The 23490-nt window shown below is 60.1% G+C and overlaps 2 protein-coding genes across 2 annotated transcripts; both read left to right on the top strand.

The window, feature by feature from the left end:
* The first annotated feature begins 1248 nt into the window (after positions 1-1248).
* PGF (placental growth factor) lies at positions 1249-10190 on the top strand. Its single transcript, XM_074585281.1, has 7 exons — positions 1249-1423; positions 1596-1635; positions 2292-2488; positions 3919-3995; positions 5731-5760; positions 5853-5915; positions 6629-10190. Exons 1-7 carry the CDS (start codon positions 1358-1360, stop codon positions 6648-6650), a joined length of 495 nt encoding a protein of 164 aa, XP_074441382.1. The 5' UTR covers positions 1249-1357; the 3' UTR covers positions 6651-10190.
* Positions 10191-13731: 3541 nt separating this feature from the next.
* RPS6KL1 (ribosomal protein S6 kinase like 1) lies at positions 13732-22302 on the top strand. Its single transcript, XM_074585280.1, has 11 exons — positions 13732-13813; positions 13956-14210; positions 14996-15120; positions 15948-16040; positions 16883-16930; positions 17612-17744; positions 19081-20010; positions 20767-20856; positions 21011-21093; positions 21387-21482; positions 21594-22302. Exons 2-11 carry the CDS (start codon positions 13973-13975, stop codon positions 21702-21704), a joined length of 1947 nt encoding a protein of 648 aa, XP_074441381.1. The 5' UTR covers positions 13732-13813; positions 13956-13972; the 3' UTR covers positions 21705-22302.
* The last annotated feature ends 1188 nt before the right edge of the window (positions 22303-23490 follow it).

Here is a 23490-nt window from a genome sequence, read left to right as displayed (position 1 = left end):
AGCTCCCACTGATGGCCGAGCTGCTGCCACCTGCATGGCCTGGCAGGGCTGGGGACAGGTGGCTGGCTCATCCCGCATCCCCTGGGGACAGACCCCACAGGGCTGGGGACAGGCGCTATGGGGCTGGGGACAGGCAGCTGGCTCATCCCGCATCCCCTGGAGACAGACCCCACAGGGCTGGGGACAGGCGCTATGGGGATGGGGACAGGCAGCTGGCTCATCCCGCATCCCCTGGAGACAGACCCCACAGGGCTGGGGACAGGCGCTATGGGGCTGGGGACCGGCCAGCAGTGTCCTCACACCACAGGAATGGACCTCACACAGAGGTGGGCAGGGAAGTCCTGGAGCAGCCTCCCTGCTCTCCCAGGAGGACACAAACGTGAATCCTGTCAGGGACACAGAGCCCGTTATTTCCCTGGGACCTGCAGCCCACGGGCGATCGTGTTGCCTGCTGGCATCTCTTCCCTTCCCACCTCCCATAGCTCCAGCTTTCCTGGCCACTGGGGCTTAAAAATAGAACAGAAAAGGCCACAGACCTCCCCTGGGGCTACCCTCGGCAGCAGGGTTTGGCCTCAGACCTTCTCCCGGGAACTGTTGTGCCCCCTTCCTTCCCAAGCTGGAGGGACCCCCCATGGCAGATAGGACCCTGGGATGGTGTCTCTGGGCCTGAGTGGGCTGGAAACGCCCTGCCAGGGCTCCAGCAGGGACTGTCTGGGAAGGCACAGGGTGGGCTTGAGGAGGACCGGGGTGGGTGGACGGGCACAGAGTGCCTGGGTGGGGACAGGGTGAGTGGACAGGCATGGGGTGCCCGGGAGGGACGGGGCAGAGCAACAGCAGGGGAACGGGAGGGATGGATGGGAACAGGGCTGCTGGGTGGGCACAGTGGGCATGGGGCGGCCAGGCGGGCACAGGGCAGCACACGCCCACCCTGGGAGAGATGGACAGGACCCGGGGGACCCCAGCGAGCCGAGAAGCCCCGACAAAGCCCCGGTGTCTCCCGCCTCCCGGACTGTCACCGGGCACGGGCCGGCTTCTGGACGTCCCACGGCAGCCCGACGGGGAAAAGACTGCCGGTGTGGGGGGTGGAGGCGGGGGGCCCCGGCGCTCCCGGGGGCACCGGCCGTCCCCGCGTCCGCTGGGGCCGGGCACCTGCTCCCGCCCCGCGGCGGGGCCGGGGCGGGCGGGGGCGGGGCGGCGGCGGTGAAATACGGCGGCGGAGCGGGGCGCGCTCCCATGGCCCGGCGGCGGCGGAGGCGGCACGGCGGGGCCGGTGGCCCGGCGGCGGCGGGGCGGCATGCCGAGGGCGGCGAGCCGGTAGCGGCGGCGCTGAGTCGGTGCCGGGGCGGCGGGAGCGGCGATGCGGCTGCTCGGCGCCTTCCTGCGGCTGCTGGTGGCCGGGGCGCTGGGGGCGCCGCCCGCCCCGGTGAGAGCCGGGGGGCGGGAGGGGGGTCGGAGCGGGGGCAGCCCGGCCCCGCCGATGCCGCTGCCCCCGGTGGCGGTGGCGACCGGGGCAGCCCCTTCCGGCGTTGGGGCGGGGGGCGGCGGCGGGTCCCCCTGTGCCGCCCCCGCCAGCGCCCGCCTTTCCCTCCCTGCAGGCCCCGGAGGCGCGGGGGACCGCCAGCGCGGAGCCGCCCGGTGAGTTGGCAGCGGGCGGCCGCCGGTATCCCGGCTGGGAGGGGGCGGCAGCGCGGGGAGGGCTGCGCGCAGGGCCGGGGGGAGCTCGGTATCCCCCGGGGCCGTTATCCCCCCGGCGATGCCCGGTGGGGAGCGGGGAGCAGTGCCGGGGCTCGGAGCAGCCCGTCCCCCCCGCCCCGGGCGCTTGCGGCACCGGGCAGCGTCGCGGGCCGGAGCGGAGCGCAGCCCTGCCCCGGGCTTGCCGCTTCTCCGGTGCCGGGTGCCGGGCAGAAAGGCTCCGCTTTGGCTCCCCTCTGGCCCTCCTGCTGGGAAACCCGAGGGGACGGTTTTCTGCGGGGCTGGGCTTCGGCGCCCGCCGAGGAGGGGTGAGGGGAGACGGGGGTGCGGGGGGGAAGCGGGTGCCTGAGAAGGAGGAGACGGAGCTGGCGGGCAGGTGGAGAAAGAGCCCATCGAGGTGGCTGTGGTGGCTGTGCGAGCCGTCGCACCAGTGTGGTGATGGGCTTACTGGGGGCACCAGGGGGTCCTCTGCATCCCTGTGCCCCTGTGATGGGAGCAGGACCCCACCGCGGCTGGTGCACCTGCCCCGGCAGTGGGTCCGCTGGGTTCAGCCTCTCCGGGGTGCCTCCTTACATCCCCCCTACCCCGGTCTCTTGCAGTCCTGACCTTTCGGGAGATCTGGAATCGTAGTTTCTGCCGGCCTCTGGAGCAGCTGGTGGATGTCATTACCGAGTTCCCCAACGAGGTGGAGTACATTTTCAGACCCTCCTGCGTCTCCCTGCAGCGCTGCGGAGGCTGCTGCGGGGACGAGGGTCTCCGCTGCGTCCCCGTGGAGACAAGCACGGTCACCATGCAGGTAAGCACTGCCACTGCAGGGCTGTGGCTGCGCTGGGGAGGTGGTAGGCTACTTGCCAAGCGCCGGGAGGGTGAACTTGCAGCTTCTCATCTCCCAGACATCGTAGCAGCATGGATAACAGGGGAGGGGGGGTTACTCACAACTGCTCAAATGCACACCGAATCAGGAGGGTCCCTCTGCCTGCTCTTTGGGCTTGTCCCTGAGGCCAGGTGACACCCCTGGTGGTACTGGCCTCACTCCCTGCTTCCCTGCCCTCTCCTCTCTGCGTGGTCTGTCTGGCTGACTGCCAGCTGCCTTTCCAGACCTTCCCTGTCCTTCAGTGGGGCTGGAGGTTTCCCAGTTGCCCGTTTCCCAGTTGCCTGTGACTCTGCCTGCTGGGGCAAAGCAGGTACTGCCCCCGAATCGCAGGGAGAGGTCGGTGGTGCTGACAGTGAACTTGTGCTGGGGGCTCAAAGGGCTGCACCGGCTGCATTTCCAGTCCCCAGTGTGGGAGCTGAGGGAAGTGGGGTGGGAGATCCTGGGCTGCGAACAAGCTGCTGGATGGCTCTTCCCCGTGCGTCGGGCAGCCGTTGTCCTCACACTGCAGCCCTTGTGCTGCACTGCTGGAGGGAGCAGGGAAAAGCTGTGGTTTGCTGTGGATGACAGACTAGAGAGTGCCTGCAATAAATCACCAGTGATTTTGGTCCCTCTGGGGTTGAAAGCGTGTTGGAAGGCAGGGTGGGAGTCTCCAAAAAAACTTGACTGAGGTGGAGCAAGGGCCTGACAGGAACAGGAGGCAAATTCCCAAGCACAAGTCTCCCTCCAAGGCAGGGATCCTGCTGCCGTGAGTGGGATGACAATGTCAGGCACTTCTGCGGGGGCTAGTGTGGATCACACCAATGATGGACATACCCTGTGAAGCCCCTGGATGTCCAACTCCAGCTCTGGGCTGAGCTGTGGACTGACACGTGGCAGGGCAAATCCTGCACCCCATGGGCTGGGGAGGCACCGTGGTACTGACTCCAGGCTCTGGGCTATGGGAAAGGGGGCCAGGAGGAGGCAGCAGCAACAGGAATGGTCTGGAAAACATGACTAGCGGGATATTTCCATCGGAGACGGGAGATGTGCAAAGTGGTCAAATATGTGAAAGCTCTCCACAAAGACAGAGACAGAACAATCTCCTCTAAGGCTGGGAAATCCCAGGACCACGGCGCTTAAATTACAGCCCTGAAGACACAGGGCGGCACTAGCAGAGCCTCCCAAGCTGCTGGGGCGGCCGGGCCTGGCCGGCACTGCCTGCGTGCGGAGGTGGAGTCTCCGCTGCCGGAGGTCCCGAGGAACAGGTTAGACACGCGTCTGCCCAAGAGGCTGAGGTGTCGAGGCAGTGCCGTGGGACTCCTTCCAGCCCCCTCCTGCCGCTGGCCGGGAGGTAACCTTTGCTCCTCTTTCAGCTCCTGAAGATAAAGCCAAATGGGGAGGCACCCTACGTGGAGATGGCGTTCACCGAGCACAAGCAGTGCGAGTGCAGGTAGGGACCCCCGGGCTTGTTTTCCACCTCTGTGCCCCTTCAGCAAGAGCGACCCTGCCAGCTCACTCTGCCTGTGGGACAAGGATGCCCTGGGGGCACCCCGGCCATGCTGCGACACCCCCACTGTCTCCGCGCTGGGGTTTGCCGGTGCTTATGGCCCTTGCTCAGCTGCAGGCAGCTCCGCATCTCTGCAGCCTGCTCCCTGCAGCCAAGGGGGTGCGTGGCATTGTCCACAGGGCTGGAGCTGCTGTGGCACCTGTGGCACCCCAGCTCTGTCAGCAGGGATGTCTGTGCCCCCTATCCTTGTGGACACCTTGGCATGCCTGGTGTGTGCTCCTCTGGGTAACGGAGCAAGGCTGGTGGCTCTGAGGCAGGTGTTTGGTGTGCAGCAGTGTGCCCAAGGTGGTGGCTCAGCAGGGGGCTCCCTGGCTTGGCATACCTGAGCATGACCGTGGCTCAAAGAGAAAGCTGAAGGGCTGGGTCTTGGGCTCCCATTTAAGGGAGGCTGCCTCATCCAGGACCGGGGAGCAGGGGTTTGCATCCAAGCCAACAAATGAAAGCTTAAAACATGCAGCGCTGACCTGACATGGATCAGGGATACGCAGCACTGGCCCAGGATGGATGCGCAGCACCAACCTGCTGCAAACTCCTGGCACACATTTAACCCCTCAGGGTGCTCACTGTGTCCCAGAAATGGTGAGAGCTTGGGCAGGACAGGGCCTCTGCCCAGGGGCTGCAGTGCTGTGGGAGCAGGGAGCGACTCCGGTGCTGCCCAGAGCTGGTCCCTGCCACAGAGCTCTCCGGCACTGTCTGCATGGGGGTCCTGGCGTTTGCTTTCCATCGTGACCCCAGGGTGATTTAGTATTGCGAAAACTGGGGATTGAGGGTCCTGCTGGGCAGCTGTGAGATGTGATCTTTGCCTGGAAGAAGAGGATCCCCAGATCGGTATTCCCCTGCAGTTGTTAAGAGCGGCTGTGCTGGAGCAGACCCAAGGCCTGTCCAGCTCTGGAAGCGTCTCTGGAGGATCTGTCGGTGGATGCAGAAGAGGGAATGGGAAGAAGCACATGTGTTACTTCCCCCCGTCCATTTCCAGCTATTTTCCGTGCAGGGAATTTCCTGAGCCTGTTGTGGTTTTCCTACTTAGGGTAACTCCCAGGGGATCTCTTATGAGTACTTGTGCAGACAGCCTTTGAATCTGTGTAAACTTCTTGCTTCTGCAGCACCTTTCGGCTTCTCCGTAAGCCGCCTTCCACACCTTTACATGGCTCTGCTTTGAAGTTTAGCATAGGCGTGGTGGATGTCCTGGCCTTGCCCCCTCTCGGGGATGCTTAAGCCAAGTATGTTGTGGCTGGTGTCTTGCAGCAGATCCCACGTGTTACTCAGGACGTTGCATCTTGTTTAACCAGCTGAGCTATGGAAGCTGTCACTGAGAGCAGCTGAAACTGAACCTGTGCTTCCTGGCCTCATGGGCAACATGTCACATCCCCAGGGGAGTCACCAAAGTTGACTATCCCCTGCCCCTTTGCTGTGTCTGCCTTCTCTCTGCCGACTGCAGTCAGGTCCCGGCTGAGGAGCTGATAACATGGAGACAAGTTGTATTGGGTCTGTTTTAAGCATGAATGGTAACAGGTAGCTCATGCTGCGCACTGGGGCATCTTGATAAACCACCTCAACAGCAGCTCAACAGACGACATTGCCCAAGTAACCACTTCACTGTCCTTTTCCCACCCCGCAGGCCCCGGCAGGACCTGATGAGGCTGGGAAGGTAAGCGATGTCAGGGGTGGCGTTACTGGCTGGGGTTGGGGGGTCTCATCTCCCACACATCAGCCTGTCTTGTGGTACTTTCCTTTTTGAAGGAGGAGGTCCAAGGGCCGAGGTAAGAGAAGACAAGAGAAGAAGAGACGTAAAGACTGTGAACTGTAAGTGAGAAGGGGCAGGTATGGGTGGTGTCTTATTTCTTTGGGAAGAGCAGCTTCGTTAAGCCTTAAGGTCTTTACTGATGCTGTGAGGGGCTTGTGCGGAGCAGACACAGGAGAAAGCAGGACAAGGGGGGGACAGTGGGCGGCTCTGGGGAAACAGGCCTTTTCCTGAAGGCTCAATAGGTGCTCTGGGTAGTCTCCAGGCTCAGCTGCTCAAAGCTGGCCGGTCCCACCCAGGGTGGGGATGGATGGGCTGGGTGACTTGATGGTTTGTAGCTCTATCACCATCACAGACCACGCTGGGGTTTCCTGGATCCCTGAATTTCCAGTTTCAGCCTCATCTTGCTGCCGGCTGTGTCCTTCCTGCAGTCCTTGACTAGTCGTTGTTTGGGTTACTCTACCCTTTCCCTCCTTACATTTAGCTGACTCTCTCGAACCGCTTGCTGTGACAGGCTGGACTCTTCCTGCAGACGGTTTTGGGACACGGTGCCTGTGGCTGGCACTTTCCTGTTGTATTTCCCTGTTTTGTCTGAAGTTTGCTGCTCGGGGCTCAGCCCCATTGCCCTCACTCCTCCCCGTGAAGAGGCTGCCTGCGGTCCCTACCCCATAGTTTGGTGCTGTGGGGGCGTGGGGCAGAGTGGGTGATCCTGGAGGTCCTGGTGTCCGTCCCCCCATCCTGGCAGCACTCACCCCGTGCCGTGCTCTCTTTGCAGATGTGGCACGCCACGCAGGTAGCCTCCGCTCTGCCCCCGGCCTCGCTCCTGCCGCCTGGGTTTGAGCCAGCTGCGTTTCCCCCATGGTGTGGGGGACGTGTGGAGCCGTGTCCCTCCAAGCAGCAGTGGGGAGCAGGACTCCGGCAGGGAAGAGCTGACTGGACTCTTGCTTGGCCCTGGCGGGAGTGCAGCCTGGAACCAAGGACTCTCTTGCCCCCTCTGCACTGCTGGCAGCAGGACGAAAGGACCCATGACCAGACCCGGGGCTGAAGATGAGCAGCTCAAGCAGGGTGTTGGTGTTTGAGGGCATCCTGGGGGCAACGAGGAGCGGAGCTGGTGGCCGTGCTGCTGGATCTGGCTGGGGACAGCATGATGGGGGGCGCGGACAGAGACAGATCGGAGAGTTGCAGCTGCAAAACTGCTCTGTCCTGCCAGCGCCCTGCAGCTGGGGAGGAAGGAAATGGGCAGGCAAGGCTGCAGGGCTGCGTCCGTCCCAGCCTTGGCATGGGGCAGCCCAGGAGGGTGCCAGGGAACTTGCCTGGGAAGCCCCCCTGGTGGGGAAGGGGAGGGAATTGGGGTTGCCGGGGCTCCTCGCGTACTCACAGCCACGTCCCAGCCTTGCCCTGCTCAATAAAACTGGTGGTTGGACACAGGAGCTGGCAGTGCGAGCGCTCCTCTCTGCTTTCCAGCAGCTGCAGGCAGCGCTCTTCCCCATGGGCACCCAGGCTGGAGGAGGGCAGTCCTGTGGTGGCCCGGGGCTTGTCCCCAGCACCAACTCCTGCAGGACCCAAGGGGTTCCCTTGGTGCGATGTTGGAGATGGGCAACCAGCAGGTCAGGACTAAGCTGCTTCCCCAGGCTGGGGGCTACCCATGTGCTGGAGCTCAGGTGGGTACTGGGAGACCCTTGGGGGAACTGTCCTCCTCCACACCGTGACGTGGGGCTGGTACCCTCCCCCCCCGTTAACCATCCCCATCCTGTTCTCACCCCAGTCCAAATGTCTGGCTCACTGTCCCATGGCTTTCCTTCCCTGTGGCTGGGCTGATGCAAGGTTGGAGCAGTGGGGGGCAGGCTGCCCGTGGGCCTTCCCACCCAAGAAACACCCCATCAAAGCTCATATCACCCAGCATGGGGACAGGCTGGCCTGGGAGCCCCGTCGCTTACTGGGAACATCCTTGCGGGTGTAGGGGGCTGGTGGTCCTCGTCAAGGTGGCTGTGGGTGCTGTTGCTTCCTGCTTTCCCCACTCAGCCTGGTCTGTGCCCAGGTCTGTGGGGCAGCCCCAGCCCTTGTTTCTGTGTGCCTTAAGTGGTGCCCCTGGGGCTCTCCCTCTCCCCTTTCCCACTCCTGCTGCGGTGGGGCTGGGGCTGGCTGCCAAATGTATCCCCTGCTGTGCTGTGCCCTGGAGCAGCACACGTTGCTGGAAACCCTAAGGCCAAGCTGGGCATCCCGGGCATGGGGTTAAAACAAAATCAAGGGTTATTCTTGAAAGGTTCAAGCAAAAGTCTGGAGGGCAAGATGGGCAAAGGCTCTAAAGTTACCATCGAATGAGATGACCTGTGGTTTATCCTGTGCTAAAAAGCAAGAGTGGAGCCCAACGTAGCAGGTGTTGGGGTCCAAGGCGGCAGCTCCTCCCCGTGTCTGACAGGGCAGCCCATAGCTGGGGCAGGATCCCTCAGACCCCTAATGCTGGTGCTGCCTGGGGCTGGCACAAGGACACGGGGACAGGGCAGGTCCTGTGGCAGTGGTACCCTGGCAGGGGAAGCAGGTGGCGCGTGTTGAGATGACGTGAACCTCCATGCTGCCACATGCAGCATGGTGTAGACTGGGTGAGTGTACCCGTGCAGCTGGATCCTGTCTGGATCCCTTTGGACCCCATTTCCACTTCTGGCATCCGCAGTGTTCTGGGGCACAGCCTATGTGGGCTCTGTCCCAACAACAGCCCATGAAGCTCCTCCTTGGCTGCTTCATGGATGAGGGGGACTCGCTGCTCCCCTTCCCGTGCTGCTCGGGGTTTGCATGGGCCACGTGGCACCCTAGCTCCGGTGGCCTGTCCTGGTCCCTGCAGGCTCTCCCCATCCCTGTGTGCCATTTCAGCCTGGCTGGTTACACTTTGAGGCTGAAGGAGGACTGTGTGCAGCACTCGAGGCATGTGTGTGATGGTTTCTATATTGTTTTTAACAGTAGAATTTTCACTGTGGTAGTATTAAACCTTTAAAAAGGAAGTTACATAAGCCCAAGGATGTTAATTAATAAAAAAATAAATTTGTCAAGAGTGGTGATTAGGGTTAAAAAAAAAAAATCAAACAAGCTCCTGCCCAGTGGCTTTTCCTAACGGTTCCTGGTGTCGGGTGTCACCTCTTTGGCTGCTGCTGGGCACGGAGAGTTTTCAGGCAGCTCTGCCCAAAGCCCGTGGGGCTGGGCGCCTGCCTCGCACGGCTGCCCTGTGTCGCTTCTCCCCCTGCATCGCCTGAGTCCCCTGGGTGCTGCATCTATTCTCCTCCCCTGGCATGGGGTGTCAGGGTGGACAGCAAGGATGTGGCACCACCAGCATGGGAGGTTTGGGAGTGGCATCTCCAGGTGTTGGGACTCCCTCCAGCACTGGGGGGGGGGGGTTTACTGAGGCTTCACCAGTGAGGGGAACCTGATGAGTCCCAGCAACTCTCCAAAGCTCCTGGGGTTGCTGCAGGCATGATACGCCCGGGGGAGGACCCGCTCCTTCCCCTGCCCCTGCGTGTCCCTACCAGAGGGGAGAACCCTGGGGCCTCTGGGACCCTCCTCATTGAAGGGTGGCAGGGACTTCCAGCAGGACATCACGCCCAATGGTGACATGAGGGTCAGGTTGGGGACCTGCTGCCAAGAGGGGAAGAGCGGGGCTCCTGGCCTCGAGGCTTCTGGCCACCAACCATGCTCCCTTCCAAGGGGACCAGCCGCTGTCTGTCCTCCTGTGTTGCTCCCAGTTGTGCCTTTTTTGGAGGCTTACATCAGTAGCTCCTGTCAGCCCACACTGGCCACAGCAGATGTGTCCCCTGAGCACCCTGACAGGGGCAGCTACATCTGCGGACCCCCATGTTCCCCCAGCACTGCCGAGTGGGGCCGTAGGAAGGGACTGGTTCCCTTGTAAAGGGACCAGGACAGACCCCGAGTCCCAAAGCCAGCAGGGAGCAGAACGACCCCATGCTGGTCCTCCACGGACAGGCAGCAAACATGCCCCAGCCCCGCTGCTCCCAAATCCCCCATCCTTCTCCTGCCTGTGTACCCCTCGCAGACGGGCAGCTCTCCCGCGGGAGCAGCACGCCGCTGGGTTATCAGCGTCCCTGCGCTCCTGCCTTGTGTCTCCCAGCCTTACAGAGCAAAGGTTTGTTTAATAAAGCTTTAGGAGCCAGAGCTGCAGCAAGATGGTTTAGAAGGGGAGTTTTAGGGGAGACAAAACATAAGCTGGGCTCCAGGCTGCGCTAAGAACAAAACATCACGTATTTTGGGGGGGAATTACCTGAAAGGGCCAGGAGGAGATGAGCCCAGAGATGGCAGCTGATGAAGCCTTGTTGTTAACGCTGCGCTGGTAACCTCCAGCCTCCCAGACCCTGGGGTGCCAGCAGAGCGCTGCCTCCCAGCAGCTTCTCCCTGTACCTGCACGTCTCCTGCGTGTTTCCGGGGCAAATAAAGATGCGCGGAGGTCCTCGCCTCTTCTTGCTTGTGACTTACAAGATTTTTGCGTCCTCACAAAGCTGGGCTTGCTGCAGCCAGCAGTGTTTGCAGCCTCGGCCTGTTTTAAGCTTTTGTCAGCTCTCATGCGGCTATTTTAGGCGGTGAGAAAAAAGGGCGGCTCTCACTCCCCTCCCTCTTACTTGTTGGTGCTGGTTTTTTCTTTGGAAGTTTGCACTTCCCAGTAAGGGCCACAAGCTCTTCAGCAGGTTAATCTAAAAATAATCACCCAAATTTAACGTCCTCCAAGCGGCACTGACATGGGAAACTGGAAGCCCACAGCTAAGGGCCGCTGTGCCTCGGGGCTGGTACGCATCTTCTCCCCCCGCAAGCCTCCTCCTCGCAGGCCAGTCCCTGGGGCATGTCTCCTCGCCAATGCCTTTGGCTCACTCTCCTCTGCGCTGCCCCGTGTCCCCTTCGCCTCACCGGCCCCGCAGCCTGTCTGCGCAGGGCTGAGCCACCCCGCCATCGCCCAGACTCGGCCCTGCTCAGCCCTGCAAAGCTCTGCCGTGGGCCCCCAAAAGGAAGCCAAACCACCATCTTCCAGCTCCTCCCTTCCCATCCAGAGGGGACACAGCTTTAATTGTGTGAAACAAAAAAAAAACAAACAACTTTAAATACCGTCCTGATGTGACTTTGAGTAACGGCCGGTTTATCTCTACAAGGGTGTTATGGTTGGAAGAACCCACAACAATTTATTGTCATTTAGACAATTATTCTATCACACGATGAGCCCTCCCCACCCAGGAAGGGGAATCGGGAAAAACAAGGAAACCCAAAGGTTGAAATGTAAACAAATTTAATAGAATAAGACTTAATTATTAACATTAATAATACTAAAGAACCAATATTGATCCCGATACCAATATAAAATACAGGAGGATTATTCTCAGCCCATTCCATCAGCAGGAAGCTGTGCACTCCCAGCAGGGGACAGCAAACGCCGGACACTGCCAGCGCTGCGGCTTCGTGGGGAAGAGAAGGGCTCGGGGGTTTGGGGCAAGTTCTCTGGACTGCCGCCATCAAGGGAGAGAGAGCACTGTGCAGCAAACTTTCTAATTTATATTGAATGCAACGTTCATGGTATGAAATAATGCTGTTGGCCAGCCCGGGGTCAAGTGCCCAGGTCTCGCTCCTCCTCATCCCTGCACCTGGCGAGTTCGAAAACACTGAGACCTTGAAACCCATACAATAGCTGTCTATAAAGTAAATATTTTCACAAATTCAGACACTGGAGTCTTCTAAAAGTGCCGTTTTCCCAAGCATTGGAAGAGAAATTAGTCCTGTGTCGCTCAAACCAGGACAAAGGGCTACAGGAGGTGTTGGGCAATGAACTCAACTGGAATTTTGTTCCCCTGCCGGTGACGTCCCATCACACATCTCTCTGTCACCATCCCCCTGATATCCAACCTCCTCTACAGACACCTTACACTGGGTTTTGTAGTTTACCTGTGCTCTCTGTCCTCTCCAGGCCCACACAGATCTGCTGAAGTCAGGCAGGGGAGTCCTGCTGGCAGAGTCCCTGTCCTCATCCCGGGCCCCGCTTCATTTCTTGCTTGCTCAGACTTTTCTCTTGAAGGAGGAGACTCCGGGCTCTGGTTGGAATTAAAAAACCTATAGACTGGGGGCTTTAAACAGGCTGGGCAGAAAAAAATGGGCTCTGTTAGGTAGAGATTGGTGGGAAAAAGGAACTTGGAAGTGTTTTGAGAAGAAATCAAAGAACCAAGCACAGGGATTATGTTTGGGCAGAGGCTTGTCTCACAGAGCATCCTACCAGACCTGCCCTCTGAGGCACAGCATCAGCCTTTCGCACTCCTAAACAAATGGCCTTCGTTAAGAAAGAGGGTGTTTTGTTGCTGAGCTGAGATGCCGGCACGGGATTTACTTTTCCTGTTCTGCTGTTCAAAGATTGGGAAGCACAAAAGAGCTGCCTGGGTGACCTGAGCTGGGGGAGATGCCCCGCCATCGGTGTGTGCAGGGTACGAAGTGATGGGGCAGCCATGAATGGGTGCCCCCTTGGGCATCCTAGCCTAGCTCTGGGGCCTCTGCTCTGCTCCAAGCTCAGGTGCCATCTGGTCCCTCCTTGGGAAAGGCTGGGGCCAGCCCCACAGCAAGTACTGGCTCCGGCTAGGGCTGAACGCAGTGACTGTCCAGGCCGGTGTGGCTGCGATGGGGCCAGCTCCCAACGAAGTAAAACCGCCTTTTTGGAAACATCTGCTGTCGCAGTGGGACGTGCCTGGCAGTTAGCAAGGGGCGGACAAAAATGCAGGTGCCTCCTTCTTCCCAACCTATCTCAGCGCAGTCTTTCCTAGAGCATCACTGGGATTTCAGCTGTCCTCCCTTTGCCAGCTGTCCTCCCTTTGCAGGTCGTCCCCCCCCCCGACCCTCCAGAAAGAAAGTTATTTGGACCTCGACTGACCGTTCCGCAGACGCAGGAAACCAGCTGGCCTGAGCCACGACTGGCTGAGCGCTCCCGAGTCGGCAAATCTCCCGCACTGGTGGCTGGGGTGACCTGGCGGGCCCTGCAGACCCGGCCTTCCGAGAAAAAGCCATACCAGGGGGCCAAGAATGCAGGCTTCTAGGCTAAGCCAAAGGCGGATATTTTCCACGTACAAAGCATTCGTTAAAACACCAGCCGGGATCTTCGCTACGCTGTGCCTTAATGCATTTGTGCTGACGTTCCCCTGCTCTCTCTATTTGAAATCAGTTCGTAAAAACAAAGGAGGCTGGTAAACGAGTGGTAAAAGGGCCAGCTGAGAGCCCAGGGTTTGGGGGGGGGTGGCGGGGGAAGGGAGGCAACGACACCAGCTTGCAAGATACAAACCAGGGGAGCCCTCAGTGCCCCGGGGGGGGCCGTGCAGAAGAGGCAGGTCACCCAGCGGCTCCCCGGGTGCACCCTTCCAGATGCAGGTAGAGGCAAAGGCTATTTAAAACACGGCTAATTACGTGTTACGGGAGGAAGGAAACACAGTAGCACGGGCAGTCCTTAATGAACGGGAGCTTTATTAATTAAGGACAACTAATGGTGACTAACGATGATAATAAAGCAAGAAGCGGGGGGTGGGTGATGGTGATGCTCACTGCACGTTAACGGAGAGATGAAGAACCTCCCTTGGGGCAGGGAGGGGTCGGCGGGGGGACCCTGGCCAGGACCCCCCCCAACCCCGTCCGGGACCCGACTCCCCCTCGGACCGGGACCCCCGACCCCGGCGGAGACCAGACACCGCCCCCCCCCGGCCCCGGGATCCCCGACCCCGGGCGGGACCCGACCCTCCCGGCCCCGTCCGGGACCCTCGGGTGCGTCCCCGGTGCCGCGGGGCGGCGGGAGGTGGGGGTGGGGGTGGGTGGGGTGTGTGGTGACCTCATCCGCAGCCAATCAGCGCCGCCCCGCCGCCCCGGGGGCGCGCGGCGGCGGCACGCGGGCCCGGTGCCGCCCCGCCGCATCTGCCGGCGCCGGGGGATGCTGCCGGCGGGGCTCGGCCAGGTGGGTGCCCGGGGAGGGGAGTGGGGGGACGGGACGGGCGACGGGGCGATGCCGGTCACCGGAACCGGTCAGCGGCGCCGGTGAGCGGCCGGCGGCGGGGCCTTACCGGCGCCTCCCCGCTCCCTGTCTCCCGGCGGCGCAGGGCGGCGGTGCGGGGCCATGATCCGCCCGGAGGCCGAGCCCTGCTCCCGGGCGCTGGCGCAGGCCCGCGTCTACCTGGGGCAGCTGCGGAGCCGCGTCTCGCCGGCGGGGCCCGAGGGCGGCGGGCGGCGGGACTACCTGGTGGAGGCGGCGCGGCAGCTGCGGCTGGCGCTGGAGCGGGACGTCAGCGAGGACTACGAGGAGGCCTTCAACCACTACCAGAACGGCGTGGACGTGCTGCTCCGCGGCGTGCAGGGTGCGCCAGGCCGCCTCGGCGGGGGCATCCCTCCGGGGAGCACGGCCGGGGGACCAGGGCATCCTTATGGGGAGCGTGGTCATGATGGGGCATCCCTCCGGGGAGCACAGCCAGGGGACCGGGGCATTCCTCAAGGGAAACCAGCAAGAGGGTCAGGGCATCCCTCCGGGGAGCACAGCCAGGGGACCGGGGCATTCCTCAAGGGAAACCAGCAAGAGGGTCAGGGCATCCCTCCGGGGAGCACAGCCAGGGGACCAGGGCATCCTCATGGGGAGTGTGGTCAGGATGGGGCATCCCTCCGGGGACCACAGCCAGGGGACTGGGGCACCCCTTTAAGGAGCACGGCCGGCCGGAGAACAGGGCATCCCTCAGGGGAAGCCAGCGAGGGGACTGGGGCATCCCCCTGGGGAGCATGGCCAGGGGGCTGGGGCATTGCTCTGGGAAATGCGGTCAGGATGGGGCATGCCTCCAGGGAGCACAGCTAGGAGACCGGGGCATCCCTCTAAGGAGCACAGCCTGGGGCCAGGGCATCCACGCAGGGAAACCAGCCAGGGCACTGGGGCATCCCTCAGGGGAAACCAGCGGGGGGACTGGGGCATCACTCCAGGGAGCCTGGCCAGGGGACTAGGGCATTCCTCTGCGGAATGTGGTCAGGATGGGGCATGCCTCCAGGGAGCATGGCTAGGGGACAGGGGCATCCCTTTGGGGAGCATGGCCAGGGGACCAGGACATCCTTCCAGGGAGCACAGCAGGCCCCTCACGCCCACCCTCTGCCCCACCCACAGTTGACCCCAACAAGGAGCGTCGGGAGGCTGTGAAGCGGAAGATCACACAGTACCTCAGGCGTGCGGAGGAGATCTTCAACTGCCACCTCCAGCGGGCTGCGGGGGGTGGCAACCCCACCGCCACGGTGAGGGGCTGGCGTGGGGTGGCACAGGTGGGATGGCAGTGGATTGGTGGCACTGAGAAACCTGGGGGGAGGTGGGTTGGACGCATAAAGCAGCCCCGCTGAGCCTCCTCAGCCACCTCTGCCAGATGTCACAGTAAGGTGGCATAGAGAAAATGGCAGACGCATCAACTGCAGAGTGTCCCGGCATGCCGGGGGCTGTGGGGGGGCTGGCAGCCCTTTACCCTGCCTGGAGCGAGGAGCTGAGGTGGGCACAGCTTGCATGGGGTGCATTCCCCCATGTGTGAGCGTTTTAGCTTGTGGCATCGTAGTGAAAATGGCCATTTTCAGTGAGACCGAAGCCACTGGGGGGAACCACCTTGTCAGATGTTAAAAATGTCATCTTCCCTGTCATTGTTCCCATCTGGGTGGAAACCCAAGACAATGGCTGCCTGCTGCACGGTGGGGAGCAGATGGTTAATGAAGGGAGAGGTGAGCGAGGCAGGGCAGGGTCGGGGCCTGGTGAGAAGGACGAGAGGAGAACAGCAGCTGCCTTCCGTACAGATCCCATCAGCGCTGAGGCAGTCCAGGTCCAGGTGTAAATTTTGGAGTAACTTTACCTCCGCTGCAGGTGCAAGCTTTACCTGAAATCTTCAGAAATCCAGGAGCTGGCCGAGAAAATGTCCCAGCCGACGTTAGGAATCAACTATGGTGGTTGGAGAGCTGTCTCTGGGTGTTGACCAGCCCGGCAGTATTGCTGCCTGCTCTGGAAAACACGGGGACTTCTTCCACCCGCTCTCACGGACAGTAGCATCTCTAGGTCCCTCATCCTCTCCTTCACTGCCTTGCAGGGTTACAGCAGCCTGCGCTTCCGGCCGATCAGGACGCTGAGCTCGGCGGTGGAGAACCTGAGACGGTGTAAGGTTGTGGGAGTGATCGATAAGGTAATGACTTGATCTGGGACTGGGATGTGGGGGGAGTGAGGCTGGGGCTGGACCAAGGGGAGCGTGACCTGGAGGGTCCTGGCAGCTGGGATGGGGGTGCCAGCCCCCAGCACACCCACCAAGGAATGTGAGGGAATATGAGGGTTGCCATCCACACCATTCCCACCATGGAAAATTTGCAGGCGAGGATGGAAGACCCTTTAGGGGTTAGTTGGGAGATCTCTTAATGTCCCCATTCCTTTTGCTTATAAGATGTCTCAAAATATTTACAAGGAGGTTGATGCATCTGGTTCTTTCCCATGCATGGAATCATGCTTGATGCTTAGCTACCATGGTGGTGGGCTCCTATGGATAACTAAAACTTCAGCAGAAGATAAACTATACTGGTGTATCAACTAATTAGTAGTTCATGATCTTGGAGTGAAGATGGCTTACCATCTCCATACGCACCCTGGCACGTTGCTCTCCTCTGCTGTTCACATCTCAGTTTGTCAGGACTGATGTGGTCCCCCTGTCCTGCAGAGGCCCGGGTGAGCAGCCCAGCGCACCCCACAGAGCCAGGAAGGAGCAGTGAAAAGCCTTCGTTGTGAAGGAATCAAAAATGGTGTGGGAGTCACCTCTGTCTTAATTAGCTCTGCTCCCTGGCTCCATGGCTATGTCATTGCTAATAACCTGTGTTTTGTCTTTCAAGAGTAGAGGTTTGTGCACCACCAAACTCCTCTAGTTGGGTGGCGGTTTGTTGTTGCAGAGTTGAGTCCCTGGGTCGTTCCTGGGTGCGTTGGGTGTGTGTTGGGGCAGGAGCAGTCACCGCTTCTGACCGGTACTGTATATATTGCTCCCAGGTGCAGATCGTCCAGGATCCAGCCACTGGTGGGACCTTTATACTTAAGGTGAGTGTTTTCAGTTTCATCTGCCTGTTTCTCCCTGTCCAAGCATATGGCTGGGGCAGGTGAGAGGACTGCAAAATAGCAGATCACAGAAGTGTTAGTGGAAGTTCGGTGTTCATAAAGCTTCTCTTGGCTGCCTCTGCCATCTTCTGTGATCGGAAGGGAAGCCGTTCTCCTTGGTCCTCCGTTCCTCTGCCTTGTAAAGTTGCAAGCCAAGCCTTACGCCCGTGTTAATCTGGGTCAACCCCTGAAGCAGATAGTGGGTGAGGTGTGGTCAGTACAAGTCCTAGGGCATTTTCCAGTGCCCTTGGAACTAAAAATAAAGGACTTCTATAATTGGACAAGGAGGCATGACAAGGAGAAGCATCAGTTCCAGAGGGGAGAGGAGAGAGGGCTGGGATGATGGATTCCCATCTGCGGGAAGCAGGGGCAGTTGTGGGGGAAGGCCACTGCTCTGGACCAGCAGCGTCCTCTGGGTCCCGCAGTGCAGGTGGGGACCGCTCTGCCTTGTCACAGCTGGGGGCTGACAGGGAGCTCCATTGCAGGTGACACAGGGGAACAGCCGTGGGGCTTAGCAGATGGCACACTGCCTTTCTGTCTGGCCTCCTGCCCTGCCAGGTGCTAGGTTGCAGGGAATCCAAGCCTCTACTGTGCTGTAATGTCCATCTACCTGTACCTCCTCAGAGCCTCCCCAAATCCCATGTTGAGACCCGTGAGCGACAGACCATCATCCCTCATGGGGTCCCCTTCATGGTCAAGCTGCTGTGCTACTACGTGAGCGAGGACTCCATCTTCCTCCACCTGGAGCACGTGCAGGGTGAGTAGGAACAGCGTTGCCTCCCATCTGTGGAGCACCCCGCTCTTATCCCCAGCCTCCCTTTCTTTAAAGTCTCAAATATGTTTCTTCTGCTGGTTTGGGACTGTTTTTTATAGTGACAGCACAAGCTGTCTTTTTCATAGAAGGGTGATGGGTACCAGGGCTTAAAGACTTTGTGGAAGGAACTGCTCAGCTGTATTGGGGATTCTGGAGGTTTGGTAAGAGCCAGCTGGGGAAGTAACCTAGAAATGGGCCTGTGGAGACCTACAAGGAGAAAGAGGTTGTGTGTGTAGGGGTGTTATGTGGAAACTCGCCTTAGGGACCACTGAGTCCTGTGGGAAGGAGTGGCCATGCCTTGAGGCTGATGTGGTCCAGTGTCTTGAAAAGAAAAACCTCTTCGTTTTACTTGAATTGTTTGTCCATGACAGGAAAATGATGGAGGAGAACCAAGTGAGGTAGTTCACCTGGATGTTGTAGAACAAAACTTTTGATAAGACCTTTATAAAACATTTTTTGGTTACAAAAGAAGAGGCCACACTGGATTCTGAGATCAGACCGAAGAGAGGAGATGGAGAATCGGAGCATAAAGGGCAGGGAGCACATTTAGGTTTGGGTACAACAAGGAGGCAAGCTTGGGGCCTGTCCCAGATCCTGGTGAAGAAGTGTGACAAGGTGGAGGCTTGTTCCAAGGAGCTTCTTTGCTCTCTGCTGGTTGCACGGATGTCTAGGGAGCAGCAGCTGGAGTCCAGCAATGACAAATGAAGGCTGATGTGTGTTGGAGAACAGCCTCAGCTCCTCATGCGTTGCTGTAGGATGAATTTGCAGAAAGCAGCCAGCAGCTGAATGTGGGGAGACTGGGAAGCCCCGGCAGTGTGCTGTGGGCTCCAGGGCTCACTGCTCCGGCCCACTGCTGACCCATGGGGTCTGTGCCATGCTGGGGGAGCTCTCTAACATCACCATCACATGGAGAGGAAAAGGTTTTCAGGAGAAAGTGTGAATGGCGGTGGGATCAGGGGCATGCTTGAAGATGTGGTTGACCGTTGACATGGAAGTGGCAGAGCTGGGACCAAGGAGACTGTGCAGAAGGGGGATCAGGGCTTCTAAAGGAGGGGGGAATGAGCCTTTGGTGTGCCAGGTCCCGGGGGAGGTGTGGCGTTGAGCATGGTGTGCTTATAGGGCTGGGGAATACTCTGCATGGACCTGAGCTTTGCTGGGGAGATGCTCGGTCATGTCCCCAGCCTGCGGGCCTTGGCCTGTGCCTGAATGGGCAGTGTCCACGGCAGGGGAACCAGGGATGCTTTCTGCACCATCACTTGCTCTTCTCTCCACTTCCCAGGGGAGACACTGTGGTCTCACCTCCGCTCCAAGTACCGTGTCCAGCAGGGCTCTGCCGATGCAAACACCATTCAAGCCCTGAGGAACCGTGGCAGAGAGGACGGTGTGGGAAGCTCCCAGGGCAGCAGCCAAGTCTCCGTCTTCTCTGCTCGAATGGGCAGTGACCTCCCATGCTCTACGACCCACCGAGTATTGGGAAACATGGATGCCTTGCCCCCTCGGGAGCAGTCCCCTGACCCCATGGACTTCGACTCAGGGAACCACTGCCGGCTTCACCCCGCTCCTGCTGGTGGCACAAGGGCTACACCTGGAGGGCAGGACTTAAGCGTCACCCAGGCTACGTCTGGCATCATGGACCATGTTCCAGCAGCATCAGCCAAAGGCCCCAGCCACCTTACCAACCAGGCCCTGGTCATCTATCCCTGGGACGCTCTAAGGAGCAGCACGGGCTGCGTATCGGAGAGACCAGCCTCCCAACAAGACCCCGGACCATGTGCCGGTGGAAGGCTTCCCCAGACACCCGGCCCCGTACCAAAGACTGTGAGAGGGGACCAGCCAGGGGCAGGGGAGCTGCCGTCTCAGCAAGTGTCTGAGGTCCCCTGGGCTCGGCCTCTCCTGACCTCCTTGGGTCAGCGGCAGCTTCATGCAGGAGTTGCCCCCTCCAGCTCTGTCAAGCCCCATGGGCCCGACCCAGCGGCGCGGGAGCCCTCGCGGGGAGCAAACCTGACCCGTGGCCAGCTCAGAGAGCAGCCGCTGTCAGGACAGTGCCAGGCTCTGGCTTCCCATGGGCACGGCCGGAGAGCGTGGGCTGTGAAGGAGGAGCAGGTGCAGCTGTGGGCAGCGGAAATCCTCCTGGCCTTAGAGGGACTTCACCAACAGGGTGTATTGTGCCGGGACCTCAACCCCAGGAACCTGCTGCTTGATGCAGCCGGTAGGTAGTGCCCCAGGCCGCTGCCCCGAGGAGAAGGAGACTGGCCTCTCGGCTGGGAGACTGCTGTTTGCCCCATTTCCAGGGACACGGAATTTCTTGGGTTTGTTTTGGGGGAGGGTGGGAGTCTGGGGAGGTTTGGCTGTTTGGAAGTGCGGCCTCAGTTGGGACTTCCAAGTGGTAATTACAAGAGATGGCTCTGCAGCCACAGGAATGCATTGCTCCTGCTCCCATGTCAGGGCTGGCTGCCTGGGGAATCCCAGCATGGGGGAGCTGAGACCGGCTGAACTGTGCCTGAGGTTAGTGGGATTGCAGCGTTTCCCTGCTCGTAATTACTGCTCGCTGGGGTATTCTGGAGGTTGCCCGTCCCTCCAGGCCATGGGTACCACTGTCAGTGCAAGCTGAGCGCATGTCCCTGCTCATTTGGGGCAAACTGGAAATTGCTTAGGAAAAGAAGAATGCGGAGAGCTTTGGAAGGGGAAAGCTAACCTTCCGCTCTTTGGCACTGCTTCTTTCCTCACTACAGCCTGCCCTGGGGTCTGCGAGATTGGAGCCCACTTAACCAGTCTTACCAGCTGCATGGGATGCCGGGGGGTGCGCAGTGCCAGGGGATGCACAGTGTCTGCGCTCGCGGCACAGCAGGGACCCAGTGCCCTGGCTGTTCTCAGTTGCAGGGACATGGCTCGGCTTTGTGCTCTGACCAAAGTTCCTTAGCTTTGTCCTAACCTCCCTGCTTTTGGCTCTGGTGCTGCTCTGCAGGTCACGTCCGTCTCACCTTCTTTGGCCAGTGGACAGAGGTGGAGCCCCAGTGCTGCAGCCAGGCACGGGAAGAGCTGTACAGTGCCCCAGGTAAGGGACGCGTCCCCTGCCTTCTCCTGCCCTTAGCCCAGTGCTGCCAACCGGGGGAGAAGGGGCTTCTGCAGGCAGCGAGATGTGCCTGGCGTGGCCCAGCCACTGGTGCTCCCTGCCTCCAGCTGTAACGCCTCTCTGGCTCTCTCTGCAGAAGTGGGGGGGATCACGGAGCCCACCGAAGCAGCTGACTGCTGGAGCTTTGGCGCTCTCTTGTACGAGTTGCTGACAGGAGTGGTAAGAGGCAGAGGAGCTGTGGAAGGTGGGGAGGAGGAGGTGACGCCGTACGTAGCACAAGAGCTCCCTGCCATGTGGGGCTGGGAGGGTGCCTTGCCCTGCTGGCACCTCAGCACTGTGCCGGGTTACTTCAGGCGTGCGATTCCTAGCGCCTGCACATGGTTTCTGGGTGTTCAGACACCCGGTTTTAGATCCTGCTGTGTAGAGCTGGGGTTGTGTGGCGATGGAGGCTCAGCAGGGTGCTCCTACCCTCCTCAGCGCCTCCGCTCACCATCACCCTCTGCCTCCTGCAGCCATTGTCCCAAAACCACCCTTCAGGGATTCAGCCTCACACCCAGTTGCATCTGCCGGAGGGGCTCAGCCTGGCCGCTACGTCGCTGCTCACTGAGGTGAGGGGCTTGGGTGGATGGGAGGGAGGATGGGGCTAGAGGGTCCAACCTGGGTAGCTTTTACAGTGTCCCCACCTCTCCATCCTGCTGTCTCATCCCCTTTCTCTGCAGCTCCTACAGTACAACCCAAAGCGGCGCTTGGGCTCTGGAGGAGGTGGCTTGGCAAAGCTGAAGTCCCACACCTTCTTCAGCACCATCCCGTGGAACAAGCTGGTGGGCTAGGCAGGCTGTCCTTCCCCCAGGGAGCTGGGCACAGAGCTGCTCTCCCAGGCACTTGTGACCGCTGGTGGCACTGGCAGGTCTGCCTGCTGGGGCGGGGGGGGGTGCGTGCAAGGGCTGCCCCAGGGTGGGGTACGCATGGTGTTTTGCAGCCTTACATGTTCTTCCGTCTCTGCTTGTGTTTGTTGGCGTGTCTTGAGAGAGGAGGCTGCGGTCTGGGCCAGGCTGTCTTCTCCTCTAGGTCCTTCCTGGTGGGAAAGGGATCCCAGGTGCCCACCCCTGGTGAGAGGCCATGCTCCCCTTCTGGGACATACCTTGCTCAGCTTAGCCCCATGCCCTGCGACTCCCTCCCTATGATTTTTATCTCTGCTGCTACCACAGTGACCTCCCCCCTGCCCTGTTATTTTTTTGTGGCTTTCAAGTGCATCTCCTCCAGGCCCCACTGGCTGGTGCCCGAGCCCGGCCCCTGTGCCCATCCCTGGCTGCATGTGTGTGTGTGGGTAATGCCTGCTGCAGGGGTGAGAGGGGAAGGAGCCTTCTGCTCTTCTCCGCCCTCCCCCCAGGCTGCTGAAAAGAATAAACCTCTCATTATCGCTTGCAGAAGTAGCATCCTTTTGTTTCTGAGCTGGACCAGGGAGGCTTGTGCTGATCGAGGGAGGGCCCCAAATCTGTCTCAAACCTTCGTGGGAGCCCCAGGTTGGTGTCACCCGCTGGTTATCAGCACCCTGCAGCCAGAACCCAGAAGGTGGCACCGAGTGCCTGACCATCTCCCCTTGTGCCCTGCTTGCCTCATGGCCTCCTGGATCTGCATGGCCATGTGCCTGCAGCTCAGGGCTGGGAAAATGCACAGAGTGCCCGTGTTTTCTTCCAGCCTTGGCTGTTGTCGTCGATACCCATTCTGTCTCCAGCCTCCCAGGCCTGGTTGCTCCTTTCCGCTGGCAGGGCAGCAGCCCCGCTGCCCTCCTTGCTGTGCTTTGAGCAGGGTCATTCCTGGTAGAACAAACAGCGAGGGTTTAAAGGGATGAACGCCAAGAACCAGCACTGATGGAAGGAGGGTAAGAGCAAATACAAACCAGGATGGAAGAAAAGCTGTCTGCTCACAACCCGAGGCAGAAGCTGCTGTGCTCATTTGTGCAAGTCAAAGCCAAAGGCTGAAGGCCAAGCTAGCAGCGGCAGGGATGTAATTTTGGCTCTCCTCTCTCAGCGCTCCCTCCCATTGATCACTTGTCCCCGATAATAAGGAATTACTGGCACCACTAAAACTTCTACGGTTAGCTAGTTCCACCTCCTGCTTGCAAACAGCAGTAACACCCTGCTCCTTGCTGACCCGGCCTGGCTCTTGGGCAGCAGCAGGAGCACTTGTCCACCAGAGGGAAGCAGAGCCCAGGAGAAACTCATCTCCCACCCCAGCAAAGGCAGAGGACACCTCAGAGGCTGGGAGAAGCAAGAGGACTAACCAAGGAGCAGACCACTAAGCAGGCCAGATGCTGGGAGCAGCTGAGCCTGGGGCTTTTCCTCACTCAGGCAGCCTGCACTGGCTGAACCCTCCAGCAGCAGCAGGCTCCCCCCTTGGCCGCCAGCCTCCTAGTCCTTTGCTTCAGGGGAGGTTCAGGACCTACTCTTAGGCCTGTGGCCAAAGCCACAGCATGACTTCTTGCCATAAAGTGTCCTAGGCATCGTACAGGAGGGTCAAAAAGGAAGCTTCAAGCAGAGCACCTGCATGACCCTCCTATAGCAAGCCCCAAGAGAGCAGATTAACTAAAGCAGTTTGCTAGGCTGCATCATTTAA

The sequence above is a fragment of the Larus michahellis genome, chromosome 4 (assembly GCF_964199755.1).
Source record: "Larus michahellis chromosome 4, bLarMic1.1, whole genome shotgun sequence".
Classification (NCBI taxonomy): Eukaryota; Metazoa; Chordata; class Aves; order Charadriiformes; family Laridae; genus Larus; species Larus michahellis.
Note: the sequence above shows the minus strand (reverse complement) of the source record. Positions and strands in the feature narration are given on the sequence as shown.

Bases quoted from the DNA above. Each gene is read 5' to 3' on its own strand.
- PGF (XM_074585281.1), top strand. From the start codon at position 1,358: ATGCGGCTGCTCGGCGCCTTCCTGCGGCTGCTGGTGGCCGGGGCGCTG. The intron at 2,489-3,918 runs GTAAGCACTGCC...CTCCTCTTTCAG, and splicing joins CAAGCACGGTCACCATGCAG to CTCCTGAAGATAAAGCCAAA. The intron at 5,761-5,852 runs GTAAGCGATGTC...TCCTTTTTGAAG, and splicing joins GACCTGATGAGGCTGGGAAG to GAGGAGGTCCAAGGGCCGAG.
- RPS6KL1 (XM_074585280.1), top strand. From the start codon at position 13,973: ATGATCCGCCCGGAGGCCGAGCCCTGCTCCCGGGCGCTGGCGCAGGCC. The intron at 20,011-20,766 runs GTAGGTAGTGCC...GCTGCTCTGCAG, and splicing joins CCTGCTGCTTGATGCAGCCG to GTCACGTCCGTCTCACCTTC. The intron at 21,094-21,386 runs GTAAGAGGCAGA...TGCCTCCTGCAG, and splicing joins ACGAGTTGCTGACAGGAGTG to CCATTGTCCCAAAACCACCC.